At 43.9% G+C, this 17,270-nt stretch overlaps 1 protein-coding gene across 6 annotated transcripts in view; it reads right to left on the bottom strand.

Moving 5' to 3' along the window:
• Window positions 1-17,270, bottom strand: part of LOC124789605 (RISC-loading complex subunit tarbp2-like) — a 116,531-nt gene that overhangs the window by 93,569 nt on the left and 5,692 nt on the right. For all 6 annotated transcript variants that reach the window (XM_047257017.1, XM_047257015.1, XM_047257019.1 and 3 more), the window contains 2 exons: window positions 14,970-15,028; window positions 10,667-10,799 (listed from right to left, as the gene is read on the bottom strand). In XM_047257017.1, coding sequence (XP_047112973.1) covers window positions 10,667-10,799; window positions 14,970-15,027 — 191 coding nt within the window. In that variant the 5' untranslated portion in view covers window position 15,028. The remainder of the gene's footprint in view (window positions 1-10,666; window positions 10,800-14,969; window positions 15,029-17,270) is intronic.

The following is a 17,270-nucleotide window of genomic DNA, read 5'->3' as shown; positions in this document are numbered from 1 at the left end:
AGCATCTGGGAAACGTGCCCTCTGCCAAGATGCAATTGTACATTTGAAGGAGAAAATGCTTGCCCCTACAGAAAGGTGCTGCAACATCTGAATGTGAACATCGTCTGGCCCTGGGGCAGAGGATGAGGATGAAGTGAGAGCATGATCTAGCTTCTTACTGTAATAGTGGCACGTTTCTGAGAAGAGAAGGTTATCGCCTACACCTCCTCCACTTCTGATGGAGGAAGGCAGGGTGATAGTGTGTGGAGCTTGAAATCTCTACAAAATAGCGGCCCAAAGTATGGAGATAGCAATTGGGTCCATAACGACATCATCTGCTATTGTCAGGCCGGAAAATGGGGAATGGACCTGGGTCCCAGATAGCTGTCAGAGATTGTCCCACATGATGGAAGAGGGAGTGGAACTGTTAAAAGAACTAGTAAATGAAACCCAGCTAGCTTTTTTGCTTTCCAGAAGAACGTGACGACACTGCACATGCAACTGTTTATAACGACTGCAGTTCATCTTCATAGGATGACTGTTAAAAACCAGGAGAGCACATCTCCATGCACGGATTATGTCACACCACACCTCAGTCCACCAACGTACCGTGACACGGTGTGGTAAAAATGAAGTGCGAGGAATAGAATGTTCTACAGCGGTAAGGATAACATTCAAAGATAGTCTATCTGGACATCACAACTAGGGGAAGGTTGTTCAACGAAGATTGCCAGGGAGGAGTAAAGCCTCCTGTTAGCCTTAGAAAACTGCCAGTTCAGTGTGCATGTAGGTGGAGTAGGAGTCAGCAAACTGACAGCACACAGGATATGGTCGCTGGAATACATGTCACAGAGAATGGACCACTCAAAATGGGCAAGTGGGCAGTACAGAATGAGAGGTCCAAATGGGAAGAGGTGTGCATGGAGTCTGAATGGAACATGTGTGCTCACGTGTTGAGACAAATGAGGTAAAGTTGAGTGATAAGGTCAGCCAAGAGGGCATCTCTCTAACAGGTTCTGGAAGAGCCCCAAATGGGATGGTGTGCATAAAAGTCACAAAGCACCAGAAAGGCATGATGGAGTTGCCCAATACGGTGGAGGAAGTCTGTCTGGTGACACTGAAGATGGATGGATGTAAACAATACAAAAGGAAGGTGAAGTGAGGAAGGAAAATGCAGAGTGCAACAACTTGAAACTGGACAGTCAGGGAGATGGTTTGACTACGAATGTCATTCAAGATGAACAGCATGACTCCCCCATGAGACAGAATGCTGTCCCCAGGGGGAAGGTCAAAGCAGATCAGAAAGAAATGCGAGAGATCAAAGCGATGGTGAAGAGTGCAGCAGTAATTCCTCCTCATTACATCTAAGGTTGCGAACGATGAACTAGAGGATAGTCGTGACAGGGAAAGGGGAGGAGGGAAAAAAATGAAGGAATGTATTCTCAGTGACTGCTGAGTTGGTCGGTTTAAAGGCAGGAGAAGGGACCTAACTACTAGGTCATCAGTCCCTTGTTCCTAATAAAACAATGCCACAAGTGTGAGAATAAAACAGACAAAACATATAACACAAAACAGAAAGAAAGGAAAAGCCACAACGACGAAGGGAAGACAACAAACACTAAAAGGAACAAAAGAGGACAAGAAAATAATAGAGACGCTAGAAACAGAAGAGATGAAAGCACATTACAGTGGCTGGCCACCCACGAAAATAAAAAGGGAAAGCCAGCCACTCGGCAGCACATTAAAACCTCCACCCTAAAAGCACTAGGGTGGAGGACACAGGGGGACAAAGGACATGTGCTAAAACCAACATAGAAGTATAAAATCCATTCTCATGGATAAAACGTAAAACTAAAGCTGCTGTGGAGGCATTGTCGCCCAACACCGAAGGCAGGGTGCTGGGAAATTTAAAAGTCTGTCACAGAGTGGCTAAAAGTTGGCAGTCCAGCAAGAGGTGGACAACTGTCATTTGGGAGCCACAGTGACACTGAGGTGGGTCCTTGCGATGGAGTAGGTAACCATGCGTTAGCCACGTATGGCCAATGTGGAGCTGGCAGAGGACAACTGATTCCCTGTGAGAGGCCCGCATGTAAGACTTCCACACATTCATAGTCTCCTTAATGACACACAGTTTGTTGTGCGTGCTGTTATGCCATTCCGTCTCCCAAAGCCGGAAAACCCTGTGGTGTAAGAAAGAACGCAGATCAGCTTCGGAGATGCCTATCTCCAGAAGCGGTTTCCACATCACCTGTTCGGCCAGCCTGTCGGCAAGTTCGTTGCCAGGGATTCTGACATGTCCTGGGGTCCACACAAACACCACAGAATGGTGGGGCTGTTCCAGGGCAGGGATGGACTCCTGAATGGACGCTACCAGACGGTGGCGAGGTTAACATTGGTCGATAGCTTGTACGCTGCTCAATGAGTCAGTACACAGGAGAAATGACTCACCAGGGCATGAGCACGAGATATGGCCGCCAGCCCTGCAGTGAAAACACTGCACCCAACTGGCAAGGAGTGCCGCTCAATATGTCTTCCATGAACATATGCGAAGCCTACGTGACCATCAGACATTGTGCCATTGGTGTATACCGCTTCAGAGGCCCAAAACATGTCAAGAATCTAGAGGAAGTGACTGACAGCGGAGAGCGGTGGGGTTAACAGAGTCCTCAGAGCCATGCAGAAGGTCCAGATGAAGCTGCGGCCGAGGCGTACACCATGGAGGCCTACGTGACCAGACCGCAAGTAGAGGTGGTAAAGGGAAGGACACCAGTTTGGAGAGAAGGGACCGCACGTGAACCGCAATCGTTAGCCCCAATCTGGGCCACCGATGCGGCAGATGCACTGCCGCAGGCAGGAAAAGGAGACTGTAATTCAGATGCTCAGGGGAGCTATGAATGTGTGCTGTGTAACTGGCGAGCAGTTGTGCACGTCTGATCTGCAGTGGAGGGACACCAGCCTCCACCAGTACACCGGTCACCGGACTTGTCCTACAAGTTCCTGTCGCTAATCGAACCCCACAGTGGTGCACAGGATCGAGTAAATGCAATGCTAAAGGCACTGCCGAACCATAAACCACACTCCCATAGTCAATTCAGGATTGGACAAGGGCTCTGTAGAGCTGCAGCAGCATACAGCAATCTGCATCCCAATTGGTGTTTCTCAGCCAACGGAGGGCATTGAGGTGCTGCCAGCACTTCTGCTTAAGCTGACCAAGATGAAGGAGCCAAGTCAATAAAGTGTCGAAAACCAGTCCTAGGAATTGATATGTCTCCACTACAGTGAGTGGATTGTCATTAAGGTAACGTGCGGGTTCCAGATAAACGGTATGATGCCAACAGAAGTGCATGACTGACGACTTTGTGGCTGAAAACTGGAAGCCTTTAATGGTCACTAAAAATAGAGAGACACTCAATACAGAGCCCTGCAGGACTCCATTCTCCTGGATACGGATGGAACTATGGGAGTCACCAACTTGGACATGGAAAGTACAGAGCGACAGGAAGTTTTTGATAAAAATCGGGAGTGGTCCCCGGAGACCCTACTCATACCATGTCACAAGGTTATGATGTCACCAAGTCATGTCGTATGCTTAACATAAGTAAAAAAGGATGGCAATCAGATGCTGCCTGGAAAAGGTCGTGTGGATGGCAGACTCGATGGACACATGATTACCAATGGTAGAGCGACCCTGGCGGAAGCCACCCTGACATGGAGACAGCAAGCCACGTGACTCCAGGACCCAACCCAACCGCCGACATACCATAGATTCCAGCAGCTTACAAAGGACGTTGGTGAGGCTGATGTCCCAATAACTATCCACATCAAGTGGGTTTTTACCGGGTTTGAGCACCGGAATGATGGTGCTCTCCCGCAATTGCAATGGACAGACGCCATCAGACCAGAGCCGGTTGTAGGTGAAGAGAAGATGTCGATTGTAGTCAGATGAGAGATGTTTAATCACATACACCGCATGTAGTGAATGACAGGACTTTCCCTTCCAGCCTCCGTTTGCGTGTGCAAAAGGCTGGGAGGGGGAGTGTAGTTCTCCAACGCAGAGGCTCATCAATCGCATTTGCGTCGGTACATAACTCGCCATTTTAACACCGGGGACAGCTGTTGGGGCCTGGTACCTGAAAAGACGTTTGATCTTTGCCCAGACTTAAGAAAGTGATGTGTGGCACTCAATGGTGGAGATGCATCTCTCCCAACACTCCTTCTTCCGCTGTCTGATAAGTTAGCGAACATTGGCGCAGAGCCGTTTAAAGGCTATGAGTTGCTCCAAGGAAGGGTGCCACTTATGCCGCTGTAGAGCTCGCCGACACTCCTTAATTGCTTCAGCACCTTCCAGTGACCACCAAGGGACTGCCTTACACCTCGGGCACGCAGAAGAGCAAGGGATCGCATTTTCTTCTGCAGAAACTATTGTGCTAGTCACCTGCTCAACCACCAAATCGATGTTACCATGTGGGGGAGATTCAGTGGTGACAGCAGAGGTGAAAGTTCCCCAAGTCTGCCTTGTTCAAAGCCCATCTGGGCAGGCAACCGAGTGTCTGATGCTGGGGCAGTGACAGGAAGATGGGGATGTGGTCACTACCACACAGGTCATCATGTGCTCTCCAGTGGATAGATGCGAGAAGTCCTGGGCTGCAAACTGATAAATCAATGGCCAAGTAACTACCATGAGCCACACTAAAAAGTGTGGCAGCCCCCGTATTTAAGAGGCAGAGGTCAAATTGTGACAGTGAAGTTTCGACATCTCTGCCTTGGCCAGTAAGCACGGTACCACCCCAAAAAAAATGGGCATTAAAATCTCCCAGAAGTAGGAAAGGTTTAGGGAGTTGATCAATCGGTGCAGCTAATACATTCAGGGGTAGTGCACCATCTGGAGGAAGATATACATTGCAGACAGTTATTCCCTGCGTCGTCCTTATTCTGACAACCACAGCTTCAAGACAGGTTTGAAGGGGCACATGTTCACTACCGACCGAGTTTAGGTGATAAACATAAACTCCACCTGACACTCAATTATAGTCACTACGGTTCCTGTAATATTCCTTACAGCCACGGAGGGCAGGGGTCCGCATTGCTAGGAACCAGGTTTCCTGGAGGACAATGCAGATAGCAGGTGTACAGCTTAACAGTTGCCGCAGCTCAGCCAGGAGGTGGAAAAAACTGCCGCAATTCCACTGGAGGGTGATATCATGAGACTGGGACATGACACATTCAATGAGGCTGTTTGCGTCTCAGTCACCTGCTACCACCGATTTATTGCCTGAGCAGTCTATATCCATTGTGTCGGCGTGTCTGGCAAGACCTAGGTCCTCAGCGGACGCCAAAATCTCCATCCCATCCTCAGCCGCAGAGCTTGTAGGTAGCGGTGGTGTAGGTGCCATCGCAAATTCCTTGGTCTTAGTGGTTTTCATTTTGGATTTCTCTCGCTGCTCCTTGGGTTTCCCTGGATGGAAGGACTTCACTGGCTCAATCTCTGGGACTGAGGATGAGCGTGAAGCTCTACGACCAGCTGCTTTTGGGCTCTTCAGTCACTGGCAGGGATTGTCTTTCCCACTAGAAGAAACCTGGGAGGGAGTGACCCAAGGGACCTCTTCCTAGCGAGAGAAGCCAAAGAAGACGTACGCTTCTCCGGCTTAGAAGTGGGGACGAACATCCCCAACAGTTGGGGTGGGGGGGGGGGGGGGTGTTGCTCCCGAAAGGGGTGGTGCAGGAGGAACAGGGAGGGAAGTGCTCCCCACCATCAAGGGGGCAGGTGTAGTCTTCCGGCTCTGAGGGGTGACCTGGATTGGCGGAGCTGATGGTGCCACAACTGCTGTAGTGGCAGCTTAAGATGATGTCATATGCACAGGATGAAGGCATTCAAATTTTCTCTTAGCCTCGGTGTAGGTCAGTCAGTCCAGGGCCTTGTACTCCATGATTTTCCCTTCTTTCTGGAGAGTCCTGGAGCCAGTCAAGCAAGGCAAATGGTGCTCTCTGCAGTTGACACAGATGGGAGGCGGAGCACAGGGAGTATTGGGATGTGATGGGTGTTCGCAATCTCGGCATGTGACACTGGAAGTACAGCGGGAAGACATATGGCCTAACTTCCAGCACTTAAAGCACTGCATCGGGGGAGGGATATAGGGCTTTACATCACACCAGTAGACCATCACCTTGACCTTCTCGGGCAATGTATCACCCTCAAAGGCCAAGATGAAGGCACCGGTGGCAACCTGATTATCCTTCTGACCCTGGTGGACACGCTGGACGAAATGTACACCTCACTGCTCTGAATTGGCACGCAGCTCATCCTCGGACTGCATAAGAAGGTCTCTGTGAAATATGATACCCTGGACCATATTTAAGCTCTTATGGTGTGTGATGGATATAGAAACATCTGCTAGCTTGTCACAAGCGAGTCACTCCCATGACTGTGCAGAGGATGCTGTTTTGATCAAGACTGGCCCAGATCTCATTTTGGACAAACCCTCCACACCCCCTAACTTGTCCCCTAAATGCTCAACAAAATACTGAGGCTTCATCATCAAGAAAGATTCCCCATCAGCTCTCTAACATACAAGGTACCATGGAGAATAAGATCCGCTGCCGTCCTTAGCCTGACGATCCTCCCATGGAGTGGCCAGGGAGGGGAAAGATTTGGGGTCATACTTCTGTGTGTTGAATTGAGCTCATGATTGCTTAGAGACTGCTGGTGTTTCACCATTGATGGATTACGCTTCATCGCATGTCATCCGTCCTGATGCCACCCACTCCGACCAAAGGCCCTTCCCATGGGCGCCACCCAGACGCAGCAAAGGCCACCTGGCAGGTTGGCCATTTCCGGGAGTCCCGATGCCCCACGGGGATGGGCATCTATCCCTTGGCATACGTGGGGAGTTAACGGCGCAGGCATCAGCAGAGCGATCCCTGTGTTGTCAGGGGCTACAACCAACAGGGTACATGGTGGCACCACCACACGCACTGGGTACCGTGCTGGATATAAGGTGCAAAGAAGTCCATGGTCATCGTCAAGGCAGAAATCGACACTGCTTAGTGCATGGTGGAAAATACACCCCGGAAGGTGTCCTCGCCCAAGAGCTGGAAAATGGGCAGGACTGCAATGCGACAACAAGAAAGTAGGCTAAAAATCTCAATGCACAATGGACAAGATGCACCTTGTAAGGTGCCCTTCCCCAATTGGCTCGCTCTTTGGGAAAATTTTGAGGAACAGAGGTCAAACCCTAGAGGGGATCATCACACAAAGGCCAAAACATGTGGAACTCCTTTTAGTCACCTCGTACGACAGGCAGGAATACCCGGGCCTATTCTAACCCCCGGACCCATAGGGGACGGTTGTTGAGTGCCAGCCTTCAAAGACTCACTGCTACGGAGTGCAGAAGCTAGAGGATCGCATTCCACGAGATCTACAGAGGCATCGGCATTCTCCCTCTGTCGGTCTGCAGCATCCAGGGCAGAAAAATGGTTGGCAATGCACACCGGTGACACTGAAGTCGGCTGGGTGAGGGTATCACATGTCAAAACCACTAAAGAAGATCGTTGAGTCGGGGAAGGAGAAGACCATTCGTTTTAGTTTGATTTCTTAGAGCCTTTGCGAGTGGCAGATGACAGTTCAGATGTTCATTGGCTGGAGGGACATAAAGTCTTTGAAGAGGCATTCCTTCTGTCCTTGCCGGCCAGCCGGTTGTGTAGCACATGACTTCACCCCATGAGGTGAAAGTCTGCTGGCTTCTTGCACAGTTGGAGGAAGAGGAGACGGAGATGCTACTGTGACACTGGATGACTTTACAACCATGGTGCTGAATTTGAGGTTGCATATCTGCAGGGCTATGTCCTTTGTGGAGCGAGATGTAGCAAGAACAGCACTGTAAGTGCCAGAGGTTAAATTCATGGTTTCCGACTAGCCAACAACTTGAGTGACGGGGTATGGCACTTTCTCCTTCACTTGGATCTCCTGGATGGCCCACTCATTGAGATACATGGGACAATATCAGGAGGAGGCTGCGTGGTTGCCATTGCAATTGATACAGCAGGGAGGAAGATGGAGACAATTGCCCTCATGAGCATCCCAACCACCAGTTACACATATGACCAGGTGTCAACAGGACATTTGAGTTTAGTAACAATGATACTGGGTGCAGTGCATTGGGTCTGACAGTAATAACTTCATAGCCTGCTTTGATCTTTGATGGAATCATTACTCTATGAAATGCGAGAAAAAGAGTTCATGTGGGCACTAAAGATGCAGCTACCTTTTTCGTCACCCGATGGGCTGGAATGACACCCCAATGAGAGAGGTACACTTGAATTTCTGCCTCAGTCAGAGCATCTAGCGACCTAGTGTAAATAACAGCATTCAAAGACTTCAGCATTTGATGCGCCTCAACATGAACAAGATAGTCATTAAGGAGCAAAGCTGCAAGCAACTGTTATGCTTAAGAATCAGTGTAGTCTCCAAAAGCAAAGTGCCATTGTGTAAACAAGAGAAGGATTTCACAGGGCCAGCAATTTGATCAACACTTTTCTCAATAAGAAATGGACTTACTGTTGCAAAGGAATGGCCTCCTTCAGCACGCCAAACCATGAGCAACTGTGGGGCAGCTGGGAGGGTCTTTGAATCATTGGTCTCACTCTGTTTATATTTAGTAGTCACAGACAATGATGAAGGTGATTGGCTCATTTAGAGACTATCACCCATTATCGCCAGGATCTTTGTTGGTGCGCTCCTTCCAACTGAGGGTACCCACTCAGAGTGGGGTGCATCTGACTTACGTGATTGTTCACACCTCAGGTGACACCTCCCAAACATCTGACAGAGGGACAAATTGGCAATTTGCAAAAGTAACAGCTGAAGCAGTTGCCCCTCCCTTGGACCTGCCCTGTGCCAGGAGGTACATGGGAACCCAACCTGTAAACCGGGAGTTGGGAATGAAGCATTACCCAATCACCTATTACGCGTCATACGTGTTGGCCAGCCTTCAGTAGCACACAGGGAGGAAGAAGAAGAAGAGAAAAAAAAAGAGGAAATTCAAACACCAAATTGGAGGAAGAATAGGAGAAGGGGGAATGAAGAAAGAAAAAACATGGAGAGACTGTTCCCATGTCAGGCTACTGAAAATGCAGAACACATTCTCAAGAACATCCCAGACATGTTCCCAAAGGAAGGGGAAAAAGAATAACAAGAGGCTAGACATGCAGCATGGAAGGGGAAAGGTGCTACAAAAGCTTGGGCCCCATGGTAGCCAAGCATGAACCCACCTAAGGGTGACAAGCCCCTTGGGGGGCCAAAGGAAAAGTCACAAAGCATTAAGTCAGGTGACTAGGGTGAGAGAGGGGCAAAGGAACAGAGCCTCATCATCTTCACCAATACACCCAATCCAGGGATGCAGAAGTTAGTCATTCAGGTAGCAACAAACATTTATGCTCCAATGGAGGACGGGTAAGGGGGGTGCATCTGGTTGGAAGATTTAGTTCTCTGAATCAGCAGTTAGTTGTGGTTTTGTAGCAATGTATGAGGTACCTGTGACAGACACTTCCACAGAAGAAAAATAGCCTATACAGCTTTGTCCACAACACTGCACAGGTAACTTTAACCTTCAGCACATCTCAATATGCGCAACAATTTCATGAGGATTATCAGTACCACACTCTCATATTTGCTGATTAATTGTTACAGATAAATGGAAGGTTGCTTCAGCTCTGAGATGAAATGTTGATCCTGTAGCTTTGTCACCATTTTGTCAAGGCAATGACAACTGGTGGACACAAAGTAAACTCCATGACTTTATGGTCTATACAAGCATCAATCATATTTGTGTATGTGATATTTTGTAAAATACAGAACTTTGAAAATGAATGACTTACTTATAGAAACACTGTATTTTAGGTGTTTAGCTGCCTCATCTGTACTTGTTTTACATAATTTAAAGCTGGTTAACTTTACTGAGTCGGCTAATGCAACATCTGGGGAGTTGTTACTGGAAAACAGATTTTCCTTCTGCATGATATTAGTCTTGTCAAATATGTACTTGCATATCCACTTCGGTATGCTGTATCTCATGAACAGTTTGAATTGTACAAAGAGAAGGTAGAAAACAAAATTTGTGTACTTAAAACTCAAAAACTGGGAAGTAGATCAGGAAAAGACATTCATATGTTTAAGGTACCCTTTACTTTATGAACTGCTGTTCATTTTTCTGGTAATATGGAGATGGAGGAAAAAAGTGTAAAGTGTAGTTGATAATGTCTTCAGCTACACTAATTCTTGTTAATCTCTTTTTTTGGCTTCCAATGCTCTAGACCTCTGCACTCCCTTTGCCCAATTTTTTCCCCTCATTTTGTGAAGTTGTCGACAAATTTCATATCTGGCCTTTGTTTGACTTTTGAAGAAACAGAACACTAATTTTTCCATTTGTATTTCATTAACTTTAGTATTTTAAATTTCATCTTCCACACTATGTCAACTTCCAGTTTTACTACACATTGCATCCCTCTCCATTGCATCAGTATCTTCAAACTATGTTCTGAGTGAGACCTCTTGATTCCATTTTCTTCCTATGTAAATGTTGCACCTTCACTTTCTTATTTTCCCGACAGCTACAGCAAAAATCACTCCCCACAATGATTGCTGTTTCCTAAGTATTTAGATCATGTTGGCTTCTACGTTCATTACACTTACCCTAAGTTTGTTGAGTTCATATCCACTGATAGCATCTCGCCACACGGAGAAACAGGCGAATGACGGACCATTTCTTTAACTTTTTTAAGGACATTCTCTCTTGCTTCTTCCTCTGTTGCCCCTTCTCCTGACACTAAATAAAGAAATACGGAATAGTTTAATAAATAGCATACTATGTAAGTAGAAGTAATAACAACTAGTTACAAAAAATATTATGTCATAAGTACACCATGAAAGAATGTTAAGAGTATTATCACACACACAGAGCCAGTAAAAAATGAACTTTGTGGTGAAACACACAACTTATGTATTCCATTACGAAACAGAGGAACTGAAGTTTTCCATGGTATCCAGTAGGAATCATGGGATAAGGCCAGATCTGGAGAGAATGAAGGGAATTAGAGAATGCCTAGAACCAAAAATTGTAAAACACTATCTTTCCAAGGGTTGTCAGATTTTCCCGTCACTATATACAAGGTCAACCTAAGAACAATCCTAGACAATTGTCACGTTAAAGCAAAGATCTAAGTGGTTACGGAAGGAAGGGACTTTGGGGACTTTTCAAAACACTAAGTCACCTCTAGTAAACACTCCAATATTAAAACATCCCGTAATGAATGAAGCATTTAAATTAGCTACAGATGCTTCTGAACACGGTATAACATGAGAACTATTTTCAAGGTGAATGGTATCCTGAGATAGACAAATATAAAACCATTGCATTCCGAGTAAAAGTTCAAATAAACATGATATCAACTATACTGCAACTGAAAAAGAACTGCTGGCTATTGTATGCAGCATACAAAAATTTCAATTGTTGATTTGGTGCTCTGAAATAACCATAGATACAGATCATTAAACGTTAGCATTCCTTGTGGAAAGTAGGTTATTGCATAGCCAATTAATGCGATGGGTATTGTTTCCTTAGGGATACCAAATACAAATCGTGTACATAAAGAGTTTACAAAATAAGTGCTGGATGCATTGTCACAACAACTGTCATTTTGCATGAACAAAATAACTAGAACAGGAGGACCAGCCATTATTTTATCAATACATTTTCTACCTCTAAGTTATACCAATGATTAAGTGTGGAGGTTAGCCTTAAGGATAAAAGAAGACGTAAAGGCAGATGAATATTTTAGAGGTAAGCTACATCGATGTAACCAAATACAATTACTGTCAGATGAAAAATTTCTACAGACACTAGGCAAAGATGTTTTATTATGGAAATTAACAAAAGGTACAGAAAATGATTTATTATGCTTTATCCATAAAGGATATGTACATTTTGGAATACATAAGTGATTTCAACATATAAATAAACTTTATTATTTCAAAAATTTAAGCAGAAGAGTGTTAAGAACATGGCGCGTTGGTCAAACAGTTTAAGAAGATAACATGAATGTATCACATAAACTGTACATTATAATACTGAAGGCTTTACACGATTTAACTAACAGATTTGTTGGTCAATTGCCTGAAGGTAGAAGATCAGCCATTTATATTTTGTCCTTGTTGAATTCTGGTCTAAATATGTAAAACTACACCCAATTAAACAAGCAAATAAGACTATTGTAATAAACTGTTTGAAAGAATACTTTTCTGATACATGGAAACCTCGTCGGTTGTTAACAGATAAGTAATAGATCTCAAGTAATAGTTTTAAGCAATTTCTAGCATGGGAAGGTGTCAAACATATGAGTATTTCCTCAATCCAACCCTCGTGGATGAGTAACAAAACAGATAAGGCGACTGTGTAGAACATATTGTTCTGAGAAACATATCACTTAGTCTCAGATGACTCACAAACAAACTACCACACATGCCTACAGGATTATCCCCTGTCAATTTTATTGAGGAACAAGTGTTAAAATCATTTAAATGGCCACTTATAAAGACAGAATCACATGAATTACATAAAATATATATAAAAAAAACAAAGATGCTGTAACTTACCGACAGAATCACATGAATTACATAAAAAACAAAGATGCTGTAACTTACCAAACGAGAAAGCGCTGTTAGATAGACACAATAAAAAACACACAAACACACACACACAAATTTCAAGCTTTCGCAACCCAAGGTTGCTTCATCAGGAAAGAGGGAAGGAGAGGGAAAGACGAAAGGATGTGGGTTATAAGGGAGAGGGTAAGGAGTCATTCCAATCCCGGGAGCGGAAAGACTTAACTTAGGGGAAAAAAGGACAGGTATATACACACACACACACACACACACACACACACACACACACACACACACACACACACATCCATTCGCATGTGCGGATGGATAGTTCTGTAGTGCAGTGGACAAGATGGCGGTCCAATGCACTACAGAACTGTTTGTGATCATGTTTCCAAGTTACTGCTATGTTAGTGACAATTTGTGAACAGTGACCAAGAGAGCCACGGAAATGGAAACACCTCAACACATCACAACGAGACTGCCACGCCAGAAGAACGAAGATGACCACAGCATTTACGAAAAGACTATGTAACATCAGTAAGACTTTATTGTAAAGTTGTTTTTGTAATGCCATTTAGCCTGAAGATAAGGTATAGTCCTCGAAACATGTCGCTAAATAAATAAGTAATGCAATAGTTGACAAAGTTTGTGACTGGTAGCGGTAATTTAAAAAAACCTTTACATATTTCTTGAGACAGTCACAGTCAAAAAATAGTCAAAATGGCTTCAAATTCACATTGTGGTAACTACAACCTGTTTTCGCAGGTAAAGCTGAGAGATGTTACAAGCAATCCACAGTAGCAGACAAAGACATACTGGCACAGACAGTATTTTTTTGTGTGGTAAGCTAAAGGATCATTTGTATTGTGATCTAAAATACATTTGAGTGATGTCACATAAACGAGGAGCAGGAGGTGGGGGACGGAGGCAGGGGAGTAAAGGAAGGAAGCAAACATTATTCATAAAGGGGACTGTGATACGGTAACAGCTGAGTGAAAACGAAATAGTGTAACATTCATGTTTGGCTGCAGTAGATGGAATTAGTGTTGTCACCAGTATGAGTGTTGTGCGCTATTAACTTGTTTAACAAATCAGAAGTGAAATTAGTCTAAAAGACGCACACTGTCTCTGATAAGAGTAAGCTAATGCATAAAGGATTTGTGAAAGTATAAGACAATCGTAATAGTTATGGATATATTATGTCTTTTAGTGTAATGTGGAAGAATTTAAGAGTTATTAGGTGGAGGAGTCTTTCCCTATAAATATGGAGAACATTAAATATACTGTAAGAGCAAACTTGAAATTATTCTCAATAGAATTTGAGAAGAAACTGTGGTGTGATGTGCTGTACATTCAGAATAACATGTTACACTTCTTCCTCTCAAGCCAATGGAAGCTGTTCATGTAAAAATGTTGTTTGTACAGTATTTAAGTAAACTTTTGTGCTGTTCTGGAGGCACAGAACAAGAGGTGCTGCCGACAATCAACACCCAAAAACAGTTGAAAGAAGCTTAAGAGAAATTTCATTCCATTCTATTCTGCTCTATTCTATTCTGTTCTAAGAACCTATTTGGAGATGGCAATCTGTTCTATCGATTCACAAGAATCTGTACACCCACTGTGGTAAATGTTGATATATATTGGAGATGAAATACAGCAAACAGTTACTGGAAGATGTTTACATCATTTAGTAGCTTGAAAAGTTCAAAGCTCTCTTCCAGCCCTCGACCCCCTGTAGATGAAGAAGAAGATAGCAAGAATTGGTGGCACTGCTTAGCAGGTCCACTACATCAAGAAACTTGAATTAAGGTGACCGTACAAGAAAATAATTAAGGTATATCATGGATAGTATCAGAGTGACATGTCTTCTTGGCTCAGTCCAGCTGCAGACAGTGATGCTACATCCCATGACAATGAACAAAGCTTAACTGAATACTCCCAAAGGACAAATACATGAAAAACACAGAAGCAAACAACAGATACAAATAAATGTGTCAGTTGTGTAAACAAATGCAATGAAGTACCAAAATTCAGTATCCCATGTTAATATTGTTCTCTACATGTTGAAAAGTGAATATTTCATATTTTCTTGCTATGCTTGTGCCAATGATCTTTACAGACTGTCGCTCTCCCTCTGCAGCTACCTCAAAAAAACAAAACACCTCATTTCTACAATTTCCACATGTTAATGTCATATTAATTCAAGCTAAGGCAGAATAAAAGCACTATTTGCATGAGAATATAATCCACCAGTTTTAAGCTATGATGTTTAAACCGAATTTCATTACCTACACAGCATTAATACATATTTTTATTCGATAAATACACTTACCCGTGGTACCATTCACATTTAGCCTACAGACTTTCTGGGCTGCCCTAGCAGCATTCATCCTGCAACAAAAAACATACTTCATCAAAAAAAAATTGTGGTACTTTGAATGAAATTTATAAGTAAACATTAGAACTTCAATATCCAGTTGGCGCCTACATAGCTCAAGAGGTACAGAGTAACACCACAAGAGGTCACCAGCACTCGGACACATCACTCGCCAGGTGCCTTCCAGTATCAAGCGGCAATCTCCAGATGGCACTTGCTAATCACGACTATCTGCTGCTGCCCCACCATGTTCACCGTGCATATCAAATCTATCGGCTGATAGTGTTGCTAGTGCCTTTGAGAGCACTGTCAACCACGGGCTACTTCACTTCTAAGAAATATAGGCACAGATGGAGATGTTCTCAACAGGCACAAAAGACAATGCACACCTGACACTCATTCAATTCCCGATATTCATTTACAGAGCTCAGTCCCCATCACACAGTTACTGAGTACATTTCCTGCAATTCAGTTATAGATTACAATTCAGTTACAGATTACAGTTTCAGCAGTTCCATTCCAAAGCTACTACTGTTCCAGTTCTTCTACAGACAGTTTTTAAGTCCTTACAGCGACTATTGTTCCGACATAACAGTTGCTACTGATGAAGCAATATGAGCAGTTAACTATAAGTGTCTAGGTTATTTTCAGTCCAAGTAACTATTAAAAACTGCCAGAGACAGCAAAGTTATTTGGACCCTGAATTTTATCAGGAATGGGATATCATATGCCACACAGCAAACTACATTTACTGTAAAATATCCACATTAATAAATGATTTATGCTTTCCAATCGTGTTGCCATGTTTATGTTCTAGCACCACCGTGTCACAGCATTATGTGTTCCAATTTTGATAGTGCGCATATACTGCCACATTACAGAGAATAGGAGTAACTTAATTTTCTACTACCGTGAATGTTTGGACTGAACTGAGAGCAACATTCAATTACAGCACCACAACACTAGTCAACAGATGCATATCTTATTAACAGTTTGAAAATCAAACAACGGAAAATCCAGGACGAACTGTAACAATATTATGAAAGGAAAGTTGCTACTCAACATATAGTGGAGATGCTGAGTCACAGACGGGCACAACAAAAAGACTGTCACAAGTAAGCTCTCAGCCAACAAGGGCTTCACACACACACACACACACACACACACACACACACAAAAACTGCAGTCTCTGGCCAAGCTACGTTTGCGTTTCCGCGCACGCGCGCGTGTGTGTGTGTGTGTGTGTGTGTGTGTGTGTGTGTGTGTGTGTGTGTGTGTGTGTGTGTGTGTGTGTGCGCGCGCGCGCGTGGCATCTGTTTTAGTTTCGACGAAGGCCTTGCTGGCTGAAAGCTTATTTGTGAAAGTCTTTTTGTTGTGCCTATTTGCCTCCCAGCATATCCACTATGTGGCGAGTCACAACTTTCCTTTCATAGTATTGTAATAGTTTGAAAAAGTTATTAGTGCAAGGGTTGAAATTTAACTGTTTCTGGCAGGTTTTAATGTTGAGACCGACACAAACAATTAGAGAAGCACCTGATACACATGTTTTTTTTTAATTCTTTGCTCATCTTTTCTGAGATTTTGGCACTGCCTTATAGTTTAAGGTAGAAAGTTAACATTTTTGGGCACTTTTACAGGGTTTTCACTCCTCTGAAGTTATTCTTTGTAAATATAAAAGTTAATAATTTCAGATAAAAATATGCAAGTATAAGTTACTTTGGTGTCTACCTAAAATTTTGGCTCTTCTGTTAAAACTATACAATATACCATCATCATCGTCGTCGTCGTCGTCCCTTTGCAAAGAAGCTCTATTTCTTGTAGCAACACAAGTATCTGTTGGATGATTAAGAAGGGGAAAGAGACTGAAGTCTCATGAAGCTATTGCAGCTATTAAATTTAGGAAGACAGCTTAAACCACCCCATTGCCATCTAGCATGACAAACTGTATCTGCAATAAGAGCAGCTCAAGCAGCAATGAAGAACAGTATGGATGTGGGAGGAAATCAGTCAAAAGCTGAGCCAATAATGTTCATAATGAAATTCACCCATTCCCAAAGTCTGTCATGGTGTCAAGATAGAGCCAGTTGTGTGTATTATGCATGCATTTGGCAGTTTATAGAAGGCGGTTGTAAGAAAAGGAGTTAGCAAGCCCAGTCTTGCTACTGTCTGCCGCAGGAAGAGGAGTGGTGCTGACCAACTACCCTTACACAGTGATGCTCCATATCCGTGCTCTGTGCTTCACAGCAAGTATTTACA

Source organism: Schistocerca piceifrons, chromosome 3 (assembly GCF_021461385.2).
Source record: "Schistocerca piceifrons isolate TAMUIC-IGC-003096 chromosome 3, iqSchPice1.1, whole genome shotgun sequence".
NCBI lineage: Eukaryota > Metazoa > Arthropoda > Insecta > Orthoptera > Acrididae > Schistocerca > Schistocerca piceifrons.
The sequence above is the reverse complement of the archived record's forward strand: the minus strand, read 5'-3'. Positions and strand labels throughout refer to the sequence as shown.